This window comes from Lepidothrix coronata, unplaced genomic scaffold, assembly GCF_001604755.1.
Source record: "Lepidothrix coronata isolate B3197 unplaced genomic scaffold, Lepidothrix_coronata-1.0 Scaffold10, whole genome shotgun sequence".
In the NCBI taxonomy this organism is placed as follows: Eukaryota; Metazoa; Chordata; class Aves; order Passeriformes; family Pipridae; genus Lepidothrix; species Lepidothrix coronata.
In genome coordinates this window covers 8,082,311-8,108,380 of record NW_016690190.1, presented here as the reverse complement: position 1 = coordinate 8,108,380, position 26,070 = coordinate 8,082,311, and the positions used below count along the sequence as shown (strand labels likewise).

General features: G+C 41.0%; 1 protein-coding gene across 1 annotated transcript in view; it reads right to left on the bottom strand.

Moving 5' to 3' along the window:
* CACNA1C (calcium voltage-gated channel subunit alpha1 C) overlaps positions 1-26,070 on the bottom strand; it is a 439,532-nt gene that overhangs the window by 130,422 nt on the left and 283,040 nt on the right. The window contains exon 9 of the mRNA XM_017804609.1: positions 19,403-19,575. Within this exon, the coding sequence (XP_017660098.1) occupies positions 19,403-19,575 (173 nt within the window). The remainder of the gene's footprint in view (positions 1-19,402; positions 19,576-26,070) is intronic.

Below are 26,070 nucleotides of genomic sequence, written 5' to 3'. Positions count from 1 at the left end.
CACTGTAGATAATGTGTTGGGAAGTGATAAAAACATTGATTATGAACAAAATAACTAACCACAAAGAAAGTGCCCTCAAGACAGCAAAATCAACAACTAAAAGATTGGTTGCTTTTTGTTTCTAATAATCATGAAGTTATTAATATTTCTCACTGGCTTTGTTATTAATGAAAATAGCCAGGACATAGGTTTTAAACACAAATGTGGTTTTAAAGCAGCCCATGTGCTTTTTGTGATTCCTGTGCATGGAGGAACTTCTGTATCTGCCCACCCATACAAATATACAGCTGGGTGATGAGGATGTAGCTTTGAAGAGAATCTCTACTTCAGCAACACCATCTTTGTTCTTTCAGTTCACAGCCCTGTGAATCCATCTTCCCTGCAGAGCCCAGGAGAAGAAAAAAAAAAATTACAGAACTTGATCTGCTTAGGTCATCAGAAACTCTCCAGGGAGTCTAGGTGTCTGCTTTACACCTAGACTGCTAAGCTTCAAAGTGACTGAGATGCTGCCCTGGCTGTTTTATGACGTTCCTGTCTGCCCAAAGCCATTTCAAGGTGGGTGATGCCTGAAAACTCTGTGAGTGGCCTACAGTTGGTGAGCTAGAGAACATAAGAGGATAGGTCAGGACACCAGGGACTGTTTGGATGGTGCAGTGGGTGGGGAGTAATGCCCTGGTAGCTCACAATGGACATTTTCCCCAGAGGGAGCTTGTACAACCCTGCAACCAGGGAACTTTGGCAGGAATTGTGCCAATGAGAAGGTACGTCTCTCTGAGGACTATATCTGGTATAGAAGAAGGAAACTATACTCCTCAAGGCTGGCCCCTGTTGGCATCACAAAAAAAAAAAACCCACAGGAAAAGTGAATGTGAGGGAGAAAATGGGCTGTATTATTTCAAAGGATAGGCAGGGTACGGGCTGGGCCACAGGTGAAGGGACTGTAGGAAAGAACAAATGATTGAGAATTTTCATCAGAAATACCACTCTGTAAGCTGGAAGAGTAGTGTATGCTTCCTGCATCTGGGAAGACTTAATTTAGAAGTAGTGCTTAAAATATTTAAGCATTAATATTATGAAAAGACAGCAGCGAGGCCCTGTCCATATGAACGGTTCCATTGCACAGGCAGTGCCTGACCCAGATCAATTCTCAGCAAGTGCAGACATTTTCTAATAGCACTTATTCATGTGAGGTGTGTGAGAAGGCCTCTGGACGATGCCTTCCTTGATGGCAAACAATCAAGCAATTCAGTTCACTGATGAACAGGTACAGTACCACACACATAAGATCTAGGTCACTCCAGAGCCAGGGCTCTGTGAAAACACTGGACCCCCATAGGTGTATTCATAGATCACATTGAACAGATTCTATTCAGCTTCATGATCTGAAATGGAACTCACCTCTCCTGTTCCAAAATGTGCATAAAACTCTGTTTTGAAACCCTAGTCTGCTACATTTCTTCTGTGCCTAGTAAATAAAATGCTTGGGATTTTGTGTGCTGCTCCTGCATGTGGTGTTCTTTCAGACACTTCTGCTAATATAATGACTAGTCTGATACTAGACACTATTATCACAATATCATATGAGTCAGAGGCATGAGACATGCTAGCTGGGCAGGCTGTGTGTTACCGTGCAGCCAGGAGAAAAGCAAAGAATTGAAGTTAAAGAGTCTTGCCCTTAAAGTCAGCTTGTCAAACCTGTAATTAAAGCTTTTATACCTCTTGAGCGGGGCATTGAGAATAGGTGAATTACCTCGAGCCAAAAAAACAGGCATTTTATAGTGGCCTTGAAATAATAGATTCCTAGTTTGCAAATACTTCTAGCATGCAGGAGAGTGAGGGACTGATAACAACAGCTTGAGCTAAGCTTAGTGTGGGCAGGTGTTATGCAAGCTTCCCTCACACAGCTGTGTTAAAACAAGTCATTCGTGACCTGGCATAGCCCTGTTATTCTGCTCGTGGTTCTTCAAACAGCTAGATAATACACTTACATTTTGATCTGCACATCTGTGAGGATCCACACAGCTCTGCCACTGCATCCTTGTTCTGATGCTTAACCCTTCTGCTACTTCAGCCTACGGATTTTAATGTAGTTGGTAAAATCCTCACCCTGATCTAAAGGCACTCCTGTGTTACCTACCCTTGGGTCCACTACAAGACCTTCATAGTTTGCACTTAGAGGGACATGTCTGACTGCAGCCCTTCCTCAGGTGAGAAAGGAGATGCATCATGCTGTGGTTTGTGAACTTTGTAAGTGGAAAATGATGTAACAAGTCCTGTGAACACCAGTGGGCCCTAAAGCTGAATTTGAATTTAGTCCTCAAGATCTGAAAGGCCAATTCTCTAATCTGTTGACTTATCTTTACAATCCTGCTAACTGAAGAGCTGCTGTAATCAGCAGGCAGACTCAGTGCCACAGCTATTTTCAGTTCAGTTCCCCAGTTGGAAACATTTTCCTTCCCCCGCCACCTCTCCAGGCTGTTGTTTATGAGATAACTGGGATGGAGAGACCTGCTTTTCTTCCCAGAAGCAAATACAACCAGAGATTTTTATCCTATTAGCAGACTGTCAGAGTGGATGGGAAGTTTCTCATCCAATAAGCAGAAGTGAGCAGGAGCAGAGTGAGGGTGTGACTGCTGCTCCCTCGGAGCTGTGCCTGCACCAGGGTCCCTGCTGCAAACTTCCCAGGCTTCCCAAAGTGCTGGATGCCATTCACAACTGTCCTTTCTCTTCAGCTGCATCAGCACTACCAACCAGTTTGGTTGCATATATACTAGCTCAGCTGTGTAATGTTGCCCAGACTCCCCGTCTCCAAGCTTTGCCACAGGAACATCACAGAGCCTCAGGCCCCCTGTCAGCTACAGCTCACTGAGCTGCTCCACTGCACTGCCTTCACAACAGCAGGGTCTGTGTTCTAACCCCACCTGCTTTTAAATACTGTTTGCCTTCTTGTGTGCTTGCTTGTGAATTGATTTAAGATACTCAAGCTACCTTGCAGCCAGGGGAGGGTAAGGTGGAGGGCATGAGAGTTTCCCAGGGACAGCTCTGCCTAATCCACCTCCTGACTCTCCCAGTCTGTTCTGGCCTCTTAGAGACTTCCTGCTTTGAGCCCTTCCCAAACAGAACTCAGTCTGGGCCAAGGAATACAAGGTCTCAGTCTCAGTATTTACCTTCCTGCACATCAAGTTATAATATAAAATACATAAGAAAAGACAAAGAGAGAGAGAGAGAGANTGGTGGAGAGATCACATTTTAATTAATACATGAATATTGCCTAGCTTTCCTCTTCTCACCGCCTGTTTTGGAAATGCTGGACTCATTCATCTTATAGCTTTCATTCTGCTACATGCATACAGTGTCTTGGGAACAATCAGTGAGTATGCTCCTAATGCAAGCAGCATGCAGAAGGTAAACTGCAGAGGTAAGAGATTAGTTTTCTCTAGATGTCCTGATTTTGTCAGGAAAATTTACAAGGTATGACTGGGGTGTTCTTTTGTGTTTTCTTCTTTGAAAAGGAGTTCTGTGAAAGAAAAGCTTTTACAGGAGAAGAGGAAAGGGAACTTGAACTATATGTTGGTGGTTACATACCTCCTAAAGTTAGACAGAATACATCAATAAATCTAGCAAAAAAAAAATAAATCCAGAAAAATCGTGAAAATAGTTGGAAAATGCTTACCAAGGGCTCAGAGGCCAATACTCACAACAGACAGTATTATACACTATATACAATATATCTACTATATTACATTAAATGCATGTAATATATACACTTTGCATTATCTAATCTTTGATCACGTACAAATGACTGTGATTGTAAGGGGCGTGAGCTTGATTCACACTTTCACTCAAGGTCAGCCAAGATTGTAAAAAAGAGCCATGAAGTGATTGCCGGTTGTATCCACTTCAGTCAAGCAGGAAAAGGCTTTTGGTAAAAAGATCTTTACATCAGTGAACAAGCAGCAAAGGCACAGCAGCTTACTACTTGTGTAGTGACAAGACCTGCTATTACACTAAAACCAAGCTGGGCATTGGGCTGTACCACAAGGGACTGATGCAGTGTAGCATGGCCTTACTGAATGGAGAAGTACAAAGAACACTGCCAATACTGAGAGGGAGTATCCTACCTCCAAACTTCGTTCATAGATAAACTATATATTTTACAATACAAATTGCAAAGTATGCCTTTTGTATAAAAAGACTTGTTTTTACTTATCCTTCTTCCAGAGTGTCAACATATGTCCATACCTATCATATGATGTTGAGGGGATATAGCCATGGGCTATGGAGATTTATGCCATACACAAAGAGGAATAGGAGAGAGAGTAAAATATATTAATTGTGCAGGCCCAGTGATTAATAGATCTGTCATTACCACATGCAGACTACTGCACACCTATGAATGCATTACCTTGTTACTAATTAATCTTCCTGGGACTTATTTTAGTGTAACAAACTCGTCAGCTACTTTGAACAGCTGCCATTTCCCTTCTTTTTATAGCGGTATTGACAGTAATATGCTGTGTTCCACAAATATTTGTTCCTTTCAGCCAGAGAGTGGAATGCACATTGCACAGAGGACCACGTAACGGGCACAGTCAGATTCCTGGCCCTGCCAAGAGACAGCCTTTGCCAGCCTCACACATGTTCTGTTCTGTATTTGAAAGGAAGGACTTAAAATCCTCTTTGCAATTCCCTGCCCGAAGGACAAAGCTTTTCTTTGCATAACCTGTGGTATCTCAAAATATCTCGTAAGCACAGGACGTGGGACTCACCCAAAAGTAGACTTCACAGAAGGGAGTCTAACTGCTGAAAAGGGCACGAGGAGCAGTCTCCCTGGGAAACTGCTTGTGCTGCTGAGCAAACATCTTAGTCTGTGATAGGAGTCCATTCACTGCAGAGTATCCCTTGCAAGTGCAATGGAAGTAACTCTCATAATCCCTGTGGCTGAAGAAGGACAGATGGGCTGGGTCGCAAAGCGACAGAGGTGCTACCAGAACAAGTCTTGAAAGATGTCTCTCTCCTGAATCTGGATCCTCCTACGACATCCTAAACTGGTTTTCATGTGTGATAAATGACTTGCATTGTTTGCCTTGCTAGGAGCAACAACTGAGGTGCCAAAGGGCAAGGCATTTACTTGCTGGGACATGGTTTAGAGTGTAACTTTCTGGCATCAGCATAATATTTTTTAGCAAACCCTTGGTTCCCCACGGAATTCTGAAGCAATTCAAGGATGGACGAACTTAATGAAAGAAAGGCAAAACAACTGAGGATCTCTGACTCTTCCAATGCATCTCTGACTCTTCCAACAGTATTTTGTGATGGCAAACAAATCACAACAGCACGATCTTAATGGTTCTACAAGTTTTCACTCTCATTCTTTATAATTTTTATCAGAGGAACTCAGGACAAGCAGCAGTGCCATCAAATGTGCCTGAAACTACCCCACAAAATGATATATCGGCACGAAAAGCAGGAGTGTCTCACTTGAAAACCAGAAGGATTCCATTATTGCAGGCTGGTCTGGCAGGAGCCTTAGAAATGGGGGTATGAAAGCTGCAAACACTGTAGATAATGTGTTGGGAAGTGATAAAAACATTGATTATGAACAAAATAACTAACCACAAAGAAAGTGCCCTCAAGACAGCAAAATCAACAACAAAAAGATTGGTTGCTTTTTGTTTCTAATAATCATGAAGTTATTAATATTTCTCACTGGCTTTGTTATTAATGAAAATAGCCAGGACATAGGTTTTAAACACAAATGTGGTTTTAAAGCAGCCCATGTGCTTTTTGTGATTCCTGTGCATGGAGGAACTTCTGTATCTGCCCACCCATACAAATATACAGCTGGGTGATGAGGATGTAGCTTTGAAGAGAATCTCTACTTCAGCAACACCATCTTTGTTCTTTCAGTTCACAGCCCTGTGAATCCATCTTCCCTGCAGAGCCCAGGAGAAGAAAAAAAAAAAATTACAGAACTTGATCTGCTTAGGTCATCAGAAACTCTCCAGGGAGTCTAGGTGTCTGCTTTACACCTAGACTGCTAAGCTTCAAAGTGACTGAGATGCTGCCCTGGCTGTTTTATGACGTTCCTGTCTGCCCAAAGCCATTTCAAGGTGGGTGATGCCTGAAAACTCTGTGAGTGGCCTACAGTTGGTGAGCTAGAGAACATAAGAGGATAGGTCAGGACACCAGGGACTGTTTGGATGGTGCAGTGGGTGGGGAGTAATGCCCTGGTAGCTCACAATGGACATTTTCCCCAGAGGGAGCTTGTACAACCCTGCAACCAGGGAACTTTGGCAGGAATTGTGCCAATGAGAAGGTACGTCTCTCTGAGGACTATATCTGGTATAGAAGAAGGAAACTATACTCCTCAAGGCTGGCCCCTGTTGGCATCACAAAAAAAAAAAACCCACAGGAAAAGTGAATGTGAGGGAGAAAATGGGCTGTATTATTTCAAAGGATAGGCAGGGTACGGGCTGGGCCACAGGTGAAGGGACTGTAGGAAAGAACAAATGATTGAGAATTTTCATCAGAAATACCACTCTGTAAGCTGGAAGAGTAGTGTATGCTTCCTGCATCTGGGAAGACTTAATTTAGAAGTAGTGCTTAAAATATTTAAGCATTAATATTATGAAAAGACAGCAGCGAGGCCCTGTCCATATGAACGGTTCCATTGCACAGGCAGTGCCTGACCCAGATCAATTCTCAGCAAGTGCAGACATTTTCTAATAGCACTTATTCATGTGAGGTGTGTGAGAAGGCCTCTGGACGATGCCTTCCTTGATGGCAAACAATCAAGCAATTCAGTTCACTGATGAACAGGTACAGTACCACACACATAAGATCTAGGTCACTCCAGAGCCAGGGCTCTGTGAAAACACTGGACCCCCATAGGTGTATTCATAGATCACATTGAACAGATTCTATTCAGCTTCATGATCTGAAATGGAACTCACCTCTCCTGTTCCAAAATGTGCATAAAACTCTGTTTTGAAACCCTAGTCTGCTACATTTCTTCTGTGCCTAGTAAATAAAATGCTTGGGATTTTGTGTGCTGCTCCTGCATGTGGTGTTCTTTCAGACACTTCTGCTAATATAATGACTAGTCTGATACTAGACACTATTATCACAATATCATATGAGTCAGAGGCATGAGACATGCTAGCTGGGCAGGCTGTGTGTTACCGTGCAGCCAGGAGAAAAGCAAAGAATTGAAGTTAAAGAGTCTTGCCCTTAAAGTCAGCTTGTCAAACCTGTAATTAAAGCTTTTATACCTCTTGAGCGGGGCATTGAGAATAGGTGAATTACCTCGAGCCAAAAAAACAGGCATTTTATAGTGGCCTTGAAATAATAGATTCCTAGTTTGCAAATACTTCTAGCATGCAGGAGAGTGAGGGACTGATAACAACAGCTTGAGCTAAGCTTAGTGTGGGCAGGTGTTATGCAAGCTTCCCTCACACAGCTGTGTTAAAACAAGTCATTCGTGACCTGGCATAGCCCTGTTATTCTGCTCGTGGTTCTTCAAACAGCTAGATAATACACTTACATTTTGATCTGCACATCTGTGAGGATCCACACAGCTCTGCCACTGCATCCTTGTTCTGATGCTTAACCCTTCTGCTACTTCAGCCTACGGATTTTAATGTAGTTGGTAAAATCCTCACCCTGATCTAAAGGCACTCCTGTGTTACCTACCCTTGGGTCCACTACAAGACCTTCATAGTTTGCACTTAGAGGGACATGTCTGACTGCAGCCCTTCCTCAGGTGAGAAAGGAGATGCATCATGCTGTGGTTTGTGAACTTTGTAAGTGGAAAATGATGTAACAAGTCCTGTGAACACCAGTGGGCCCTAAAGCTGAATTTGAATTTAGTCCTCAAGATCTGAAAGGCCAATTCTCTAATCTGTTGACTTATCTTTACAATCCTGCTAACTGAAGAGCTGCTGTAATCAGCAGGCAGACTCAGTGCCACAGCTATTTTCAGTTCAGTTCCCCAGTTGGAAACATTTTCCTTCCCCCGCCACCTCTCCAGGCTGTTGTTTATGAGATAACTGGGATGGAGAGACCTGCTTTTCTTCCCAGAAGCAAATACAACCAGAGATTTTTATCCTATTAGCAGACTGTCAGAGTGGATGGGAAGTTTCTCATCCAATAAGCAGAAGTGAGCAGGAGCAGAGTGAGGGTGTGACTGCTGCTCCCTCGGAGCTGTGCCTGCACCAGGGTCCCTGCTGCAAACTTCCCAGGCTTCCCAAAGTGCTGGATGCCATTCACAACTGTCCTTTCTCTTCAGCTGCATCAGCACTACCAACCAGTTTGGTTGCATATATACTAGCTCAGCTGTGTAATGTTGCCCAGACTCCCCGTCTCCAAGCTTTGCCACAGGAACATCACAGAGCCTCAGGCCCCCTGTCAGCTACAGCTCACTGAGCTGCTCCACTGCACTGCCTTCACAACAGCAGGGTCTGTGTTCTAACCCCACCTGCTTTTAAATACTGTTTGCCTTCTTGTGTGCTTGCTTGTGAATTGATTTAAGATACTCAAGCTACCTTGCAGCCAGGGGAGGGTAAGGTGGAGGGCATGAGAGTTTCCCAGGGACAGCTCTGCCTAATCCACCTCCTGACTCTCCCAGTCTGTTCTGGCCTCTTAGAGACTTCCTGCTTTGAGCCCTTCCCAAACAGAACTCAGTCTGGGCCAAGGAATACAAGGTCTCAGTCTCAGTATTTACCTTCCTGCACATCAAGTTATAATATAAAATACATAAGAAAAGACAAAGAGAGAGAGAGAGAGAGATAAATATAGATAGATAGATAGATAGATAGATAGATAGATAGATAGATAGATAGATAGATAGATAGATAGATAGATCGATCATAATGAATACACACTTAGACCAAGAGGGAAAAAAATGCTTGTATCAGAACAATTTCTGTATGGTCTGTTCCATCACATTCCTCTACCTACCAAGAGCACTTTTAAGACATTCAGCTTATGAGATCTGCATTGAAGGTTCTACTTGTACAAAACTTTTCCTACATGTCTTTGGACTAACCATACTCACTTGCCTCTTCTGAGGCACTGGATGGCATTTTTGACATCCTACCTGGGATATTTCCTTCCAACTACCACACTGCAAGAGTACAAGCCTCAGTTGCTTCACTTCATCTGTCAGTTCACAATGAAGGTCTTGGACACTATGAAATGTCTAAATTGGCATTAGATGAATATGTTTAGGTAGCTGAACTCCATATTTACTAGCTTTGGTTTTCTGTAAAAAGGAAGTACATACACATACTTTTAATTTCTGTATGTACAGTGCCAGACACACTGTGGCTTTGATCTTGGCTGGTATTACTGTAATACAACTAGTTCTCATCCCCAACAGTTGTTTCTAACTCCAAACACATGCTTTTTGTCCCTCAGCTACTGTTACTGAACACCACAGCCTCTCTCCTGACAGTTCTTTATACCACATGAAAAAATGCTCAGGATTTCAGCTGCTATCAGTCCTGCTCTCCAATGCTTTCTTCTCAACGAAGGGACTCTTGAGGCTACATCTGCAATGAGAACTAATTCTCAAACATTGATCACAGATCATTCTCACTGACTTCAGCAGGAACTGTTCAATACTCCATAGTTTTTAAAACCACTTTACAACTGTCCTTATAAAGATTTAAGAGCATACTATAGCCATCTCCTTAAAAAATAAAATAAAATAAAATATGATCTTGCTCTTAGGGGGTTGTGGCATTTCTTCCAAAAATTTTCTGTGGATATCCTGGTACTGAATGCTTTCTATGCCTCTCTAACCATGGGAAATAAATTCATCAGAAGGTATGGCAAAGGCAGTTTTCTCACAGACTACTGTCCTTTCTTGAGAAGTGTAATCACAATGTCAGTGAATTAATCTTGAAAGCTTCAAGAAGTACTTGCCAAAAGGGAAGATAGAGATTAATTTATTTGCACAAAGTTAGTCTTCCCCAGCTATATAAACAATGGATTCCCTCTAAAGCCTTACCTTCAAAAATATTTCTGTGTAACATACTAGTATTTCAAGAGGATTCCTACATCAACCTAAGTCTAGCAGAGGTGTTATCTCATCAGACAGTCTTTGCTAGGGAAATAGCTCTTATAGTAGATAAACTTAATGCCCTATCAACATTAATGTCAGCCTCTATATGCTGTGGCTGGTCACACATCACTGCTCCAGCAGTTCTCAGTCTAATGTTGTTTGTGCTCCAGGTTACAAGAGCTGGGGAAGGGTGAAGCTGGAAAACCCTGTAAGTTGAACAACACAAAGCACATCCTCAGCTGCAAGAGAGCAAGAGCACGTGTAGATCACCACAAAACGTTTTCAGCCAGAGAGGATCTTACAGGCAGAGGTTTTTTTCCCAGTTGTGAACTACAGCAGCCTGGAAGCTTATCTAAATTCTGTAACTTTTGACGCCTGCAAGGGAACAAGAAACAAAACTGAGCCTGTGGGCAGAAATCAGCACAGTTTTGGAGTTTGGGCTCAAAACACTGGCATCCCTTCTTCCATGCAAAAGTGGCACAGAGATTTATTTGGTGCTCATCACAGTGATCCCCTTAGGGTCAGTTAATTATCTCAGAGCTGTCACTATTCACCAGCACTCACTCAAGAAGCTGGCTGCTGGAGTCAGCCACATGCCTGAATTTAGCTCACCTTCCCCTTCTTAGAAATGCTTTTCCTCCTCCACCAAATGATATCAGGCCTTCTGATGCTATGCTGGAACAAATTACTGCTGAATTATAGCTTGTAACATTGGCCACAGCTTTTGTCCTGAGGCTTCCTGAATTACCAGCATCATCTTTTTCTCTCTGTTCAAACAAAGGAAGCATTTTTTTCTCCATACAGTCCTTGGACAGAAAATGCAGGCTTGAACTAAACTGCTTCTACATCTTGTTTGGTTAGATGGGATTTACCTACCCTCAGCAGTAACTTATCAGCAGAGAAGGAAAGGAAAGAAGGCTTACAAAAGGTTGCTTGCTTTTTGTTTCATGATCAAAGATTCCTTTCAGCCAGAAGGAGAGAAAGAAAAGCTGGGAAGTTGTGAAATCTACAGAACAATGGACCTAAAAGCTGCTGTTTGATAAAAGCTGGGTTATTAAATTATATTACTAATAAAAAACAGACCTATTGATTAACTTACATGGAGTGAACCATCCATGCATTCAGGGGAACAAGAAAACTGTATTTACTAAAATTATTAACATGATTATGGTGAATTCCCAGAGAAGGAAAATAGTTCAAAACCACCTTTGATCAAACCTATAAATGCCTTATCTGATACACTCCAAGGTCAAAATTCTGGTCTAGAGGGCAAAGAATGGTGTGAGAGACTGTGTCACTGGCACTGACAACACTGTTTAGCCTTCCTGTGCCTTTTTTTTTTTTAAATTAGACAAAAGAGTCCAGAACAAGATTTCACTCCTCCCCAAATATTAACTTGCATACATATTTCAAGAATCAATGCTGTAGCTGAAGCATTTTTAAGCATAATTTAAACCTCAAAGTTTTAAATTTCACTTTGTTGAGAAGACTAATTTTTTTCCTTAAGTATTTCCTCTTGGAAATTGGGAGAAAGACAAAACATTCAAGGATAAAGCCATACTGCTTCCTTGATTTTTCACTCACAACAAAAAAAAGAAGTCATCAAGTGAAGAGAGTCAGGAGGGAAGTCTACTCTTAGTTCTGGTTTTATTCCAGTAGGAAAAAGTCAAATGTTGGCATCATAGTTTTGTTGACATTGATGGAACATGGGGCAAAGGTAGAAGCAGAATCACACTAAATGATCTTACTTTTGTTACTTCAACTGCACAGAAAGTTACACAATGAAAATGACACTTGGAAATGGCAGCTTCACTTTCTCTCACCTACATTGCTGAGTATCATTGCCCTCTGTACTCTGCTACCAAAGCTACCTGCAGGGTCACTATAAAGCCTCACAAATGCTTTCTTATTCTTTTCTGATATATGTTGCTTCTTCTTTTTAGGTTATAAAAGTTTATCTGGGTCTGGTCCCACGTTTCCTTCAGCACAGTTATGGGAGCAACATGCTCGTAATGACAACAGGTCAAATTCACACCAGATTCAACTGCACTTTAGCCAGTGGAATTATGCACTGGGCAAACAGTACTGGACTACTCAGTCCTGCAAGCAATTTCAGATCCCAAATATCTCACGCTTTGCCTTTGGCAGCTGACAGTTACACAATATTGAAGTCATGTGTGAGCACTGAGAAGCCTCTGGCGCATCAAGACCTCACACTGGGCAACATTTTCAAGCGCTGACATTTGCATGTTTTGTTACTGACCTCGGACAAAACAGATTGGGGCCCAAGTCCTTACCCAGGCAAAATCCCCAGGAATTCCAGTATGATTTTTGCCTAAGGATTGCAGGAGTGATTCAGCCTAATGTGAGAACTGATGTCCCAGAAGCTTTTTCTAGGCAGCATGCTAATTATAGACTCGAGCTGGACATCTGTAGCACAAACCCATGCTGCATTTTGCAACCTGAGCTTCTCTGCAAAGAACCATACAACAAAAACAAAGCTGACTTATCATTTACAAAGGCCCTTTATTAAGTGTCCTCAAACTGTAGTATTTATATTAAGAGCAGCATATGAGCTACTTCGAAAGATGACAAGGTAGAAAAATGCCACTGGGACTGTTTTCTACAGAGCGTGGACTGGGAACAGAACCTACTTGGGAGTTGCTTTCACTCCTGTCCAAGCAAACCATGTTTTGGAACCTCTGCAGCTGAGCACATGGAGTTTTTTTTTCCTAGAAGAAGCTGGTGGTGCAGTGAACACCAAAAAGCACTTATTTTGTCCCTCTGTCTCCAGGTGAAAGAGAATAAATCTATCCCAGCTGCTAAACTCCTTGTGAAATACCTACCAAGTGCCCTTGTGAAATGCCTTCAAATTGTTGGCAGTGTAGCTAGTCTCTTCTGGGTTACCAGATGATTATTTTCCACATCAGTGGACAATGATAAAAGTAGAAGAGATTGTGCTTTCTTCCTCTTTAAATGAGGTGTTGACAGATAATAAATCATTTTACAATGCTGGCATTGATTTCCCTGTGTTTACACATGGAAAGCAACAAAATGCAAATAGGTTGTATGATGCTATTCAAACCAACAACTGGTAGTGGAGGAACTAAACTGATAAAGGTTTCATTTTTTAGCCTGTGCCTCTTAGAGCTTTTGCTTAGATGACCTTAAATCCCATGCAAGCACCCTGTGGGGGTTTTTTAATTGCTTTTTGACAGTAGGCAGAAATCCTCTAAAATATCAACCTGTACCTGCATGTCAAGGGGTGGCTGCCCTTGTCCCTCCATGTGTATGTGAAATACATTGGGACAGATTTTGTGGCTGAACCTACAATAATACAGGGTGAACTAACTTGCTGTCAATAGACAAGTTCAAGTATGTTCTGTTAAACAGAAATTAGCTCAGAACACCATCTTTTTGCTTATACAGTAAGAAGACATGAGTTTTAAGATAGTGATGGTCAAAAATGGATTTAAAATAGATGTCTTGTAAATATACACTCCCTGATTTCCCCCGCTGTATCTTCCATGTTAATTCCCTAGCTGTGAACTTCCCCATTAAATTTCATCACAGAAAATATCCCAAGAGTTTTTTAGGCCACCCTGAAATTTCAGCCTGTAGCCAAGTCTTGGAAAATCCTGTTATGTACTTCCTACCTTAGACATTATCCCACAGTACCATGATATTTTTTTTTTTTTTTCAGGCTGAAAGTAATAAGCTACTTCCTTCTCAGTACACTAAGCACATGATTTGGAGGCCGCTGAGCGAGCTGACATATGAAATTACTAAATGTGCAAATCGAACAAGTTGGTATTCTTTTATATTTGGTATCATGATTAGAGCTCTCTCTCTCCAACAGCTTCAAATCTCCAGCTTTCCCAAAGGGTTGCACAGGATTTAGTGACAGATTTCATTAAAGTCAATGGTATGTATTTGGTACATAACCTCCCTGAGATCAACGGAGTGTCCTTGTGCTATGTAAGTTGACTTTGCCAAAGGAAGTCAAGTCAACACAAATTGGACAGATAAATCCTAAAATGCCTGGACTTTTAGAGAAAGGTGGTCATGCTTTTATCCCTGTTATGTAATAGAGTCAAACTAATATTGGATCCCTTGGGAATAAAACCCTGTTTGGGTTAAAGTTGCTGAGGTTTCTATTTCTAGAGTTCTAAAATTCTTCCCTTTTCCTGTTTGAACCACCAGCTCTCCTGTTCTCATTTATGGCCTGATGTGCAGTTTCCATGAAAGACATAGATTTTCCAAAAGTTCAAATGTTCCAAGAGGTACCAATTTCTTCTAAAATATTGCTTTTGCTGCTGAAAACTTCTTCCCTGTCTCAAAATCATTTTCTTCTGGGGAATACTCGCACAAACCTGTGATTAAATGCACTCTACTGCCTAGTTATGATGATGTTCACAAGTAACACTGGCTGTAGGAGCAAGACAAAATCTGTGGTCCACCAAAAAGTTCAGTTGCTGTTGATTCCTTAGAGGCAGTGAACTCAGATATTAGCAAACATTTCCAAAGGTCACTAAGGTACTACAAAAAATGCTCAGAAGGTGAAGACTGAAGACTATTTCTTTTTGAACAGCTTATTTTTTTAAAAACATTTTAGAACTTGCCTGTTTTTCTGTACTTTTTTCTTCAATTGTGCACTAGTCTGACTTTACCTGAGGCATAAAACTACATATATGTGCAGTCAACTCCCTTCCCATACCTTTCGTTTTTTAACATATTATCTGAAGTACTGTTAAATGATTTGATAGGCAATACATTGATTTGTACTGGGTTTTTTTCTGCTGTGTTACATGAAAACCTGGTTATCTATAGCCATCAGTTCCACTACAATAGGGCCTTGGAGTATGATTAGACTTTAAATTTTAGTAGGGTAAGCTACTTGCAAATGAGCTCTTGAATTTACACTACTACCTTGGATATGACTAAGTAGAAGAATGAATTGCCTTGAATCACAGAATGCCTTTGTTGTCAGATCCCAAGCCAAGCAGTGGGCTCTGTTACTTTTAGGGGACATTAGACTTTCAGGGACATTAATTAGGTCACACTTACATAGATAGTAGCACCAAATAAAACTGAAATAGAAAAAAAACAGAGGGTGGACAAAATCAGAGGAGTCAGAAACATCAAATTACTTCTCCCTGCCTATTCAACAGCTTTTTCATGACCAATGGGAGCTTTGCCAATTAATTTCAATAGGAGGAGAATCTGGGTTGGTTTGAGGTTTCCTGATTCTGCCCACAGCAACACAGATGCATTCCAGACCACTCTCAGGAAGGGGGGGAAAAGAACAGGGCAAATTCACAGTAACTGTGGCAATAGGAGGGACGGTTCTCTTTGGTATCATGTAATTTTGAAATTCAGTAGCTGCTTTGTGCCATGACATGTGTTTCTCCCCTCTGTCAAATTAATGTTTTCTTCCCATGCAGAAGGCCCACCAGGGAAAGAGCACAGATGAAAATCATCAACACAAACAGCCCCCAGAAGCCTTTTCACATTTCCCACCTCACATCTGTCATAATGGCAAAATCATGTTTGCAAACAACATGAAAAAAACTGCCTTAAACATGGTAATTCCCCAAAACACAGAGAATTAATGCAGCCTCTTCTGTGAATGTCTCTCAATCCGTGTGAGCGATCACTGGTAAAAAACTACCTTAGCAGAATGCCAAGACCTCTGCTATGGGGAGCAACAGCTAAAGGATGCACAGATTGTCTGACTCTGGCTGCAATTATCTTCCTTTCTTACCCTTTTTTTCACTAAGATCCTCACTGTTGTAGTCCTTGGACTTGATCATTTCATTAGGACTGTAAACACAGAATGAGACTTAGGGCAAGGTTTGACAGCTTCAGGAAAGTAGCAGAATATAAAAAAGATAATCAATGATGCCCTAAGGACTGTCATAGGCAGTCAAACCTAAAAGGGATGCAAGTGAATTTCTCTTCCACCTTGTGTTCTCTGTTTTACAGGAGGCAGTTTCCATGCTGACAAGCAGGCAGCACTCTCTACAAAGTAAAAAGACAGCAAAACCTGCCTCTGCAGCTGCCAAGGACAGAGAAGAGACTGGAAACATATGTTCTCTGTGTTTGGGATGCTTCAGTTTAGGTAGACTACCTGGGTCAGGGCCCAGATGGTGTAAACTGCTGAATCTCAGAGCTTAGGTTAGCTGAGACTCTGGTTTAATAAGTATATTTTAATTAAACTTCTGAACTATTCTGATATTCCTTATTAACTCCCCACAGAGCCTCCAAACAACCTCTGGGGGAAAACCAAAGAAGCAAAAACTGATGTGACTTCTTCAAAGTAACCGTGTGAGTCCCTGCCAGAGTTCAGGCAGGAGCACGTCTCCTGAGCATCAGTACAACATAACTGATGCAAAGGCCACCTCAGAAGTTTACTGAGCTAAGACAGCAGCTTAAGGAGGCCTGAACTGCCCCGTGCATTTCAGAGAATTGTTATCTGAAAGTCTCAGGGCTGATACCTTAAAAGTCAACATTAATTAATCAGTGAACGAAGTGTGCTGGAAAGGGGCAGAAACGTTCATCTGTGCAGTTCAGGATGTTGTACTAGAGACAGAAAGCGGTGAGCTTTGAAGAGCACTTGAACGAAAAGCACACTGAAGGTGCATATGAGGCAACTGAGACAAACACAAAAAGACAAGGAAGCTATTGGAATCTTGGTGATGCAGTCTTGGACTGCTAGTAGGTGGGATTCAAATGTCTTGGGAGCACTCAAGCCAAAGGGATTCCTGAGGGAATTTACAACTGTGCCATCTGTCCCTTACAGTTGGAGCTCATTTTGTAGATGGCTTTTGGAAGAGAATTAATACCATGTTTCTCCCTCAGATTAACCCTGACTGACTGCTGGCATGAATGCCAAAACATTCAATACAGTAGCTAACACACCAGGCAAACCCACCCCAAACAAAACATCCTGTCACTTACTCAGCACCTTTTCTGTGGCATTATCTTAAGCTGAAGCCATGAAGGAAAGGGTCTCTGTTTCTCAGTTTTTCTGACTCAGTGTTCTTTCAACCCAATTTGTAGCAGATCTATCAAGCCCCAAGAGCAGTACAGCTGCAATGTGACTCAGCTTCAGGACAGCAGACAGACCTTGTCAGAGCTGGTTAGTGGTCTGCAGAACCTGAGTGGGTTGAGATGGTTCACAGGCACCCTTTACTTACATAGCCAGAAAAGCCTGTGGTGAGGAGACCAAGATACAGCACTGGATAGTACACCAAGGCTAGAAAGAGGATTAATTTGGTATTCATAGATACAGGCCACAGGCACTAAGAATGGTGCCTGCTCTAAATGGGGCACATATATCAGAGGAATAGGCAAATATTCACAGTGACCTGCTTGCTTGGTCTCTGCCATTCTCTTGTGCTGAAATTTTTGTTAGCATGACCACTGTCCCCAGAACATGGCCAAAATCAGTCCACAGCCTTCCTTTGTATCCTGTACAAAGGTGTAATTCTACTGTTTAGTGCTAGGCACTGCAGACTGCAGATGTTTGTTTCCAAGCCTGGTCTGCATGTAATAAAAACAGATAACGTACCCCAAAGCCACAATGTCACAGAGAATGTGCTCTGTACAAGGGTTTTGTCAACAACCACTGCCCCTAGACCTGACACATGGAATCAATGGCATTGTAGACATTGCACTCATTAGTAGCTTGGAAAAGAAAGGGCTAACAAGTTAGTTTGCTAATAATAGTAGGTAATTCTATAATTAACAGTCAATTATGAAAAATTCTAGACAACTAGTAAGATGAAAGGGGACTAATTTTTATCAATCATGTCTTAAAAGCCTCACTTTATTAAACTGAACAGGAAGAACTGAAAGCAAGCTGGAGATGTACTATCTTTCAGTTCTTAATATCACCAACCAAAAAAGGAGCTTGTTAGCTTAAATATGGATTGACTGCACTCAACAGCACATGCAATGAATCTTCATCTTACATATTCATGTATTGTATGCCACAGAGCAGCAAATTTTGGCTATGAATAATAAATTCATTTCTGAATGATTACTGAGGTTAAATTGTGAAAGTAAGCTATATGACCTATGAAGACAGTAGCATAAAAATCAAAATAACCTGATTTGGGGAAAGTCTGAGCGAGTTACCACAGTGACTCCTGCAAGTCCAGATACCTAAGTATCATGGATATAACCTGATATTAATGACCTCACTTTTTTTTTTTTAAAGAACTCAAGTGTTCTGACAGTGATAGTGCTCATTCCCCAAAAGGTTATTAACATCTGATAAAAATCTTGCTAAAGCAAGAAAAGCACAACTTTCCCATGTCCAATCTTCTTATTACTAGCATATATGATTCTGATTGGATCATCCCATGGATTTTGGTTGTTTGGTAGGAAGGATGATCTCCAGGGAAGTGTTTCATGTCTTCTCTTCCAAAATCAAACTAAGAAAATGCACATTCCTGCAATGAAAGCTAAGAGTAGAACCAGTGTCCATTAACCGTGTAAAGGTTCCAAGTCTGACATTTCCCCAAGTGCACAACCAGCAATGATAACTGCTAATTGTTTCTGAAGTGTTATGTACCAGCCTGTACTGGTAAAAGAGAAGGTGGAAGGAGAAGATTCAATAAAGGTAATTCAATGAAGAAAGCACTGCTTTCTCCAAGCCCTTCTGTCTTCAGGATTCCTAATAAGAAGAGACTGGTGGTGAATTTTCACTTCATACAAACATCTTGTCAACTCCAGAACAGAAGAATAAAACCCTTACAAGAAATGTCTGAGAGCTTAAATCCAGCCTGGAAAAAGGAAACACAAATCCACTGATTTCAACGAGTTACGGATTGCCCACTTCATGTACAACAGGGTTGATTAGGCCCTTCTCCCACACTGTAGCACTGTTTTGCCCAAGAAACCTTTGCTTTTTAAGTACCAGCCATTTGTAAACAGCCTGTAACACTGAACTGCAATTACATAAATGAATAGGAAACACACGTATATTTTAAAACTTTTCTCAGTAGTGGAAGAGCAAGTATTGACCTATTTTTTCTGTTTTATATCAAGATCTTATATCAATATCACAAGCAAAACACAAAGGATCTGCAGAATATCAGTTATTGCACACATATTTCTGCTTCCCACAGTTTCTGATGGGCATTAAACTGGAATCATGTATAAGCACAGTGCATGTCTCAGGAAGAACTTGTTCTTCCTTTTAAGCCATCTCAGCACTACAGCAGGTGGGCACAGGCTCTCTTGCTAAAAGCACAGAGAGAGAGAGAGAGAGAAAGAGAGAATGAGAAAGAGAGAATGAGAAAGAGAGAGAAGAAAGTTGCTTACTGTTTCGAGGCTTCTCCTCATCCATGCCTTCATCTTCATTTTCTGGATCAATATCTTCTGCTTGAGTTATCCAGTCTAAGTATCCCTTCAAATCCTCCTCTAGCTGTTGTTTTTCCCGTAACTTCTGGAAATCGCCTCGAGCCTTAGCCTTCTCTCTTTCTTTGGAAAACTCCCTAGCAAGAGGGAGGGAGGGACAGGACATGGGTGGAGGGAAGGAAAACACGGAAAAACAATGGGTTAGATTGATTTCCACTAGAAAGTCTCCTCAGCCTGTGTAGCACACCCAGCTTTCTCTACTCTTTCAAGACAGACACATGAATGAACCATCCCTTCTAGATACACATGTAAAACAGCTGGAGTGTCCACATTTCTACCAATACTCAGGAAAAGATTAATACCTGTTTTTAATCCTTTAATTCTCAACATTTGACTGACTATTCAAATAAAACACATATGTAACATTTCTGTGCAATTTTCTGTACAATGCCATACACTTTCTAATATTCTTTACCACTTGATATTCTCTAACAGTTGTCCACAAATATCTATATGAATAATGGTTAACGATGAACTGTTTGACAATAATCTGACATCTGGAGAGTGAGATGGTGGCTCAGTTTTTAGCCAGGTTTCAATCTGTCTTTAAGATTATATGTGTCATCACAACTAAATTGGTTTAAGTGTAATTAATGGTACTCACAATTTTGTACACATTTAATTGTGGTCAATTTGACCCACAGTACTAGAAAATATATTTAAAAACTCAGACCTCAATGTTTTACTGCACACTTTCAGTATTCAAGCCTGTTATCCAACATGAAATGTATTTTTCAAATACAAGTTGGGTGAACAAACATGATAAATTATGGATAGAAAAAAACTAATAGATTCTGCCAGAAAGTGAAAAGGGTAGACATTTGATGACAGTTTTATGAAAGAACCCTATTGAGAATATAGACTGAAAACAGAAGGCTTAAGAACAAGAATTTCATGTTGCTTAGCTATGATCCTAAATGCTTTGCCTTGTTTTTGGCTGTGGTTCTGTCTTCCCCTCTTTCAGAGACACCTATACAGCAAGATTTTTTTTTTTCAAGAAATGCTGACCTACCTCTATTTAGAGACTCCCATGTGGTTCTAAACCAGGTTTTAGCACTTGTATTTCAAAAAGTAAGCTTAATGATTGTGAAAATTGCTGGACCAAGAGTACCTAAGCATTAAGTCTTATATCTGCTGAAGCAGATCACTACATAAGACACACACAGCAGATAATACAGACCATTCTGTAATGGTAAAGTCATTCTCTCCAATTCATTCTCCACTACTATTGCTAATGAATGTCAACAATGAGTGGATTTTAAAAAATCCTACTCCACCTAGGATTTGTCTTAAGTTTGCTTCTGCAAAAATAAATAGGAAACATAACACTAATATTGGTGGCATAATATTAGGATTATGAAAATCCTACCCAAAATGTTAATGAATGTCATGTGAGTGATCCTTAGGTAACTGAGATGGAGGTTGGTTTCTAACAGTGATGGTGATGTAATTTCCTCCTGTCTGGTCCAAATCTCACTGAAAGGTTTCCATGGACTTCAACAGGTTTGGGATCAGGCTTTCAATAAAATGAGCTGTGCAAAAACCAGCACTGCAGCAGAACCAAAGTAGGATGATCCCTGAATTTCAAGCCAAAGTATTTGACAAAGCACGTGCTTTGGTCACATTGCTGAGGGTTTAGCCCCTCCCTTGGGACTGTGATAAGGAAGGTGGAAATGAGTAAGAGAAACACTGGCATCTCTGGCCTGAAGGTAGATCACAGTCAACTCCGGCTCCAAACTCAGCCTCAAGGCACGGAAAAAATGAAAAATGAAATTTTCTCATACTGGGAGTGATATTTTGCTATTTACGATGTAAAACAAATAAACAACCCCCCAACAATAATAATAAAAACTGTACAAAGAATTTTAAAAAAAATCAATCAATAGTAGTTATATTTTCTGCTTCAGTAACACCTTTCCACTGGGTCTCATACAGTGCCTTATCCAAAATAATGAATTAACTCTGAAAAAAAAATCACTGAATGAATCTATGTATTATTAAGCCCTTTTGATAAATCAAATTTCAATTGTTAGCTCCTAAACTGTTATTTTAGAAATCTAAAACAAATGGGTCCAATTTTTAAATGGACTGAGCCCTGAACTCCAGGTGAGAACTATTTATATTTGTATGGATATAAACTGAAAGGGGCTGTTTTAGAAACCAAAGTGGCAAAAATTACAAAACAGCCCAGCTTACAGAAGTGAAATTCCTACTGTGCACTGAAGTGGATCATTTATGTTCAATGTTTCTAAGCTGCATGTCTATTTGGGTCCTTTCAGTCCACACTTACTGTCTCCCTCAACAGGGCTGCGGGGGAGAGCTAACTGAAGCAACGTGAGATTTTAACAGGATGTCTTTACACTGACCATCAGCAGAGGATGAATTTTACCTAGAGTTTTATAGCACAGTGGGAAATACTGTGATTGCCTCGTCTAAACAACCTGCAATTGCATGTCTCCTTCCTTTGTACAGCGTATGACACTGCACATCTCAGACGACTCTCCAAAGAAGACAACCTATTTAAATTGTCTTAATTTCTGTGCTCTACTAACATTAGACCACTGGGAACAGGCGGCTCAGGAAATTGCTACTGCAATTCAAATCACCTCCCATGTGGAATGCCATCCTGTACTCAGGCAAATGTAGTTCACCATCGAGAACTACTACGAATGATCATTTACCATCCCACGTGAAATGAGCCGGTGACCTCAGGTCGGTGCCTACTGCAGGCAGGTGGGCACATTTCTTCTGCCACCATCACAGCTCGCAATAAAGGCTCATTGTTTGCAGTTTCAGCAGGGAGGCCAAGGACCAAATGAGCTTTCTGATGGAAGTGCCATCTTGAGCCTGGAGGTGGTCTACTCAAAAAAGACTGCACTGTCGTGTCAGGATAAGGTTAACAAAGGCTTGCAGAACTATCAAGCAACCTCTCCATTTTTAGTGAGTCCAAGAACATCAGTATAAGAGTTGGTGAATCTGTTTGTTTTTATGGGAATTCAGTTTCCTTCACTTTCTTTTACTTCTCACAGAAAATTATAAGATTTGTCTGCCAATGGGCATACGAAATAGCAGAGCATTCTGGAGAGATGTTTTCTGTCTTTGAGGCTACAGTGGGTCAAAATCATAAATACAAACACCCAGCTCTGCATCCTGTGCTGTATCAGAAGAAAACTTCTCTTTGCCACCCTGATGATGGAATATAGGTAATTCTTGTCTATATCTGATCTCAAGATGACTTCTCACATGTAGAGGAAACGGAAAGTGAGAAAACCAGCAGAATTCTAGCAGTTCAAAGCTCTTGCTTACTACTAAAAGTGGAGCACAAGGCTTCAAATTTCATCCACCCTAAGAAGTACACCAAGGAATGGGAAGAGTTGGAAGAGGGGACAGAAGACTAGAAAAAATTCCTGAAAGGTCACAAAAATTGCTCAGGGAGGAGCTACAACCATAGCCAGCCTCCCATCCACTCTGACCTCTTTCTCGGCAGTAAAAGCATCACAAGCAGCCAACTGGGTTTTGCAGGATCCTCTCAAAGCAGAGAAAAAGGCTGTTTCTCCTGCCCTCCATTTGCCTTAGGCAACTGCTTGTTTGGCCTGTGTCCTGGGATTTGGTTCACTGTTAGGCAAAATATAAAGGAAATGTGAATCTATATGCTTCAGCGCGCATGTCTGAAGGTTGACGTGCAATTTTTTTTCCTCGCTAATTAACTGAAACAGGTAACACAGATGTGAACATCTCTGATCTCAAGCAAGTTCTAATCACTGCTCACAGCAATGATGTGGAATTGTGGGCTTGTGGAGATCTACTGTGTGATCTGCTGACTGGATATTTCCTTTGGAATACATGAATTTTATATTGTGCTCAGTCAAGGCAGGAGAAGATTACAACTCTATATATAAATACTCTGACATGCTATTCAGCTTAGCATGAGACTAGTAAATTCACCAGAAGGACCATGAATGGTTGACATACCTGAGTAAAAACAAATTACAGATGAGCTCTTTAGGCAGAGCAGAACTCAGCATTTGATTTTGCAGGTGCAATCAAGATGTCTTTGTGAGTACAATTAATTACACTTATATATTCAGAAGTGATTAAAAAAACCCCTAAGCTAATCTGTCATTGACAAAGTCTACCTACACAACATGCTTGCTCATGTTCCTGAAATAGATAAATGGGAAGACATCAGAGATGCCCAGAATGGATATTCAAAGATAACCAGGAATGCTGCTTTGTATCTACGTAGAACAGACAGGTGGATCACCTACATAGATCAGACTAATAGCAATACTCTAAGTAAAAAAAGAAAAAAAAAAGCTGAATCTGCAAAGTGAAGACACTTTGTAACTCAGCAGAATTTAGAACTGCTTTAGAAAGTTAATTGTTTAAGAACTGCTTATTTAGCCCAAAGAAAATTTGGAACATTTCTCCCATAATTTCTGTGTTTTTTCATGGTTGCAAATTCTTAAGTTTCTTTTTACTTTTCTCCAGTTGGGGAAATTTTTGCAGAAACAGTGCAGCTGTCATAACACTGTGAAGACAGCCAGAAAGAGTGACTCACAGCTTAAACAAGGTGAACATCTTCAATTTCGGTTCCCTCTATAGACTGTTTCTATCTCTTACCACTAACTGTGGTGTTCTAGCTGCAGTATGTCAGGAGGCAGAAGATTTAGGCCCCAAAACACTTTCTTGAGTTGACAATAAAAGAAAGAGGAAATTCAATTTTTAATTATATACAGATAAAAATCCAAGTATAGGTAAATTGAATCAGCAGTGCTTCAATAGTATGCACTCCTCATGGCTGGGCTCACAGGCACCGTTTATCCAATTAGACACCATATAATCTTTAACAACTATCCTATATGATCCTTGAGTGCACCTCTGAGAGAACAGATCACTTCCCCTCTGTCAGCTGGTCATCCTTCTCCACTACTGCTGATATCCTTACCTGCTGGTCAGAGTATCCACCTGGAGAAATGAGGAGCACATGATTTAAAATTGTACCCAGAGTATCACTCTCCAGATATCCAAACACAGACTATTGCCTGACACTTCATTACTGGGGATTTTTTTTTCCCCACTCCCATTACTGCTTGGAAACCCTTCTTTTTGCAGCAGCTGTCTTAGCAGCACATCTCCTCCAATGGAGTAATGAAGATTGTAATAATACCTCCTGAAGAACTTCTATTACCTGTCTCTTTGCCCGATGGCCAGTGATGGATCTTTTTCTCTGGTTCCTCTACTGCCCTTCCTATGTGGTTGGCCCAAGTACTGAGGACATAATTTCTATGAGGCATCAAGTCCTCTCTCCTGCTCAGAGATAATTTTCCCTCTCTCATGACCACAAGACAGGGGACTTCAGGGCTGCCCACTCAGGTGACAGGTACAGGCCCTGAGCAAATTCATTTAGAGCTCATCAAAGAGGTAATAAGTTAGAAACAAAGAAAAAGAGGATGCATTGAAGTCCTCATACCATATTTATCCATGTACATAGAATGGCTGTAATCACCCAGTCATGCCCAAATATGGAATTAGAAGCCTGATCCTAGGAGATCTTTTTTTTTAGAATCTTGTGAGGAATGTTTGCTGGCTTGATTCCTCTAATTATGTGGCTCCCCAGGGCAGTAAAGTTTTTCACTACTGGGGACAATATCCATTGTTTTTAATCAAAGCTACTAAAATGATGTTTTGCAGCCAGGGTTATACTGCAGAACTGAAATACAGATAAATGTCTGCATGTCTTAAGAATGCTTAAACACTAGAAGGACTTCTCTTGCTTCTCTGTTCATCCTTAGAAAAGGTCAGAGGGAAATGATCTTTTCTCTCTGCATCATGCCAGGCTTGTAATCTGCACAATAGAGAAGATGGGCTTACTGAAGAAGAAACGTGCCCAAGACTCTCTCCAGGGAAAACAGTCTCCTGCTAGGCTGTGTGTTAGATATATTCAGCAATGTGAAAATTTCTCCTGTGAGAAGACATAATTTGGCAGGAGTCTCATCCTACAGATGTGAAGGGATTTGTCTCATGCTCTCGCTCTTCCTTCAATCCTACTGACTCTTCCAGAAATTTTACTATAATCCCCTTCTTCTATGGCAAATGGATTGCTTTGCCCACAGGAGAGCATAGTGGTGTCCTCTTCCCACAGAGTACAGGTAGAGGAACATGTTACAGGCAAAGAATTGTCTTATATGCCTTGGATTTACTCAAAAGACTCACTCTGTGATATTAGGAATGCCATATTTTGCTATTGGCACAGCAACAGCATAGGCCTTCTCTTAAGGTTCTTGAGATCAACCCGCCACTGACTGTTGTTTTGGTAACCAGAGAGTAGGAACAGAAATACAAATTTTAAAAAATAAACAATAATAAAACATTTTCCTGGTACTGCTTACCCGCTAAGTACACCGAGAACCAAGTTAAGTACAAAAAATGACCCTATGATGATTAGTGTAACAAAATAGATCCAGGGCCAGTCCCTTCCTATGGCATCATTGACCTGGAAGAGTGGAATGATAATTAGTGAGACAAGCTCAGATTCTGAGCACTGCAAGGCTCCAGCCAAAGAGATCCCA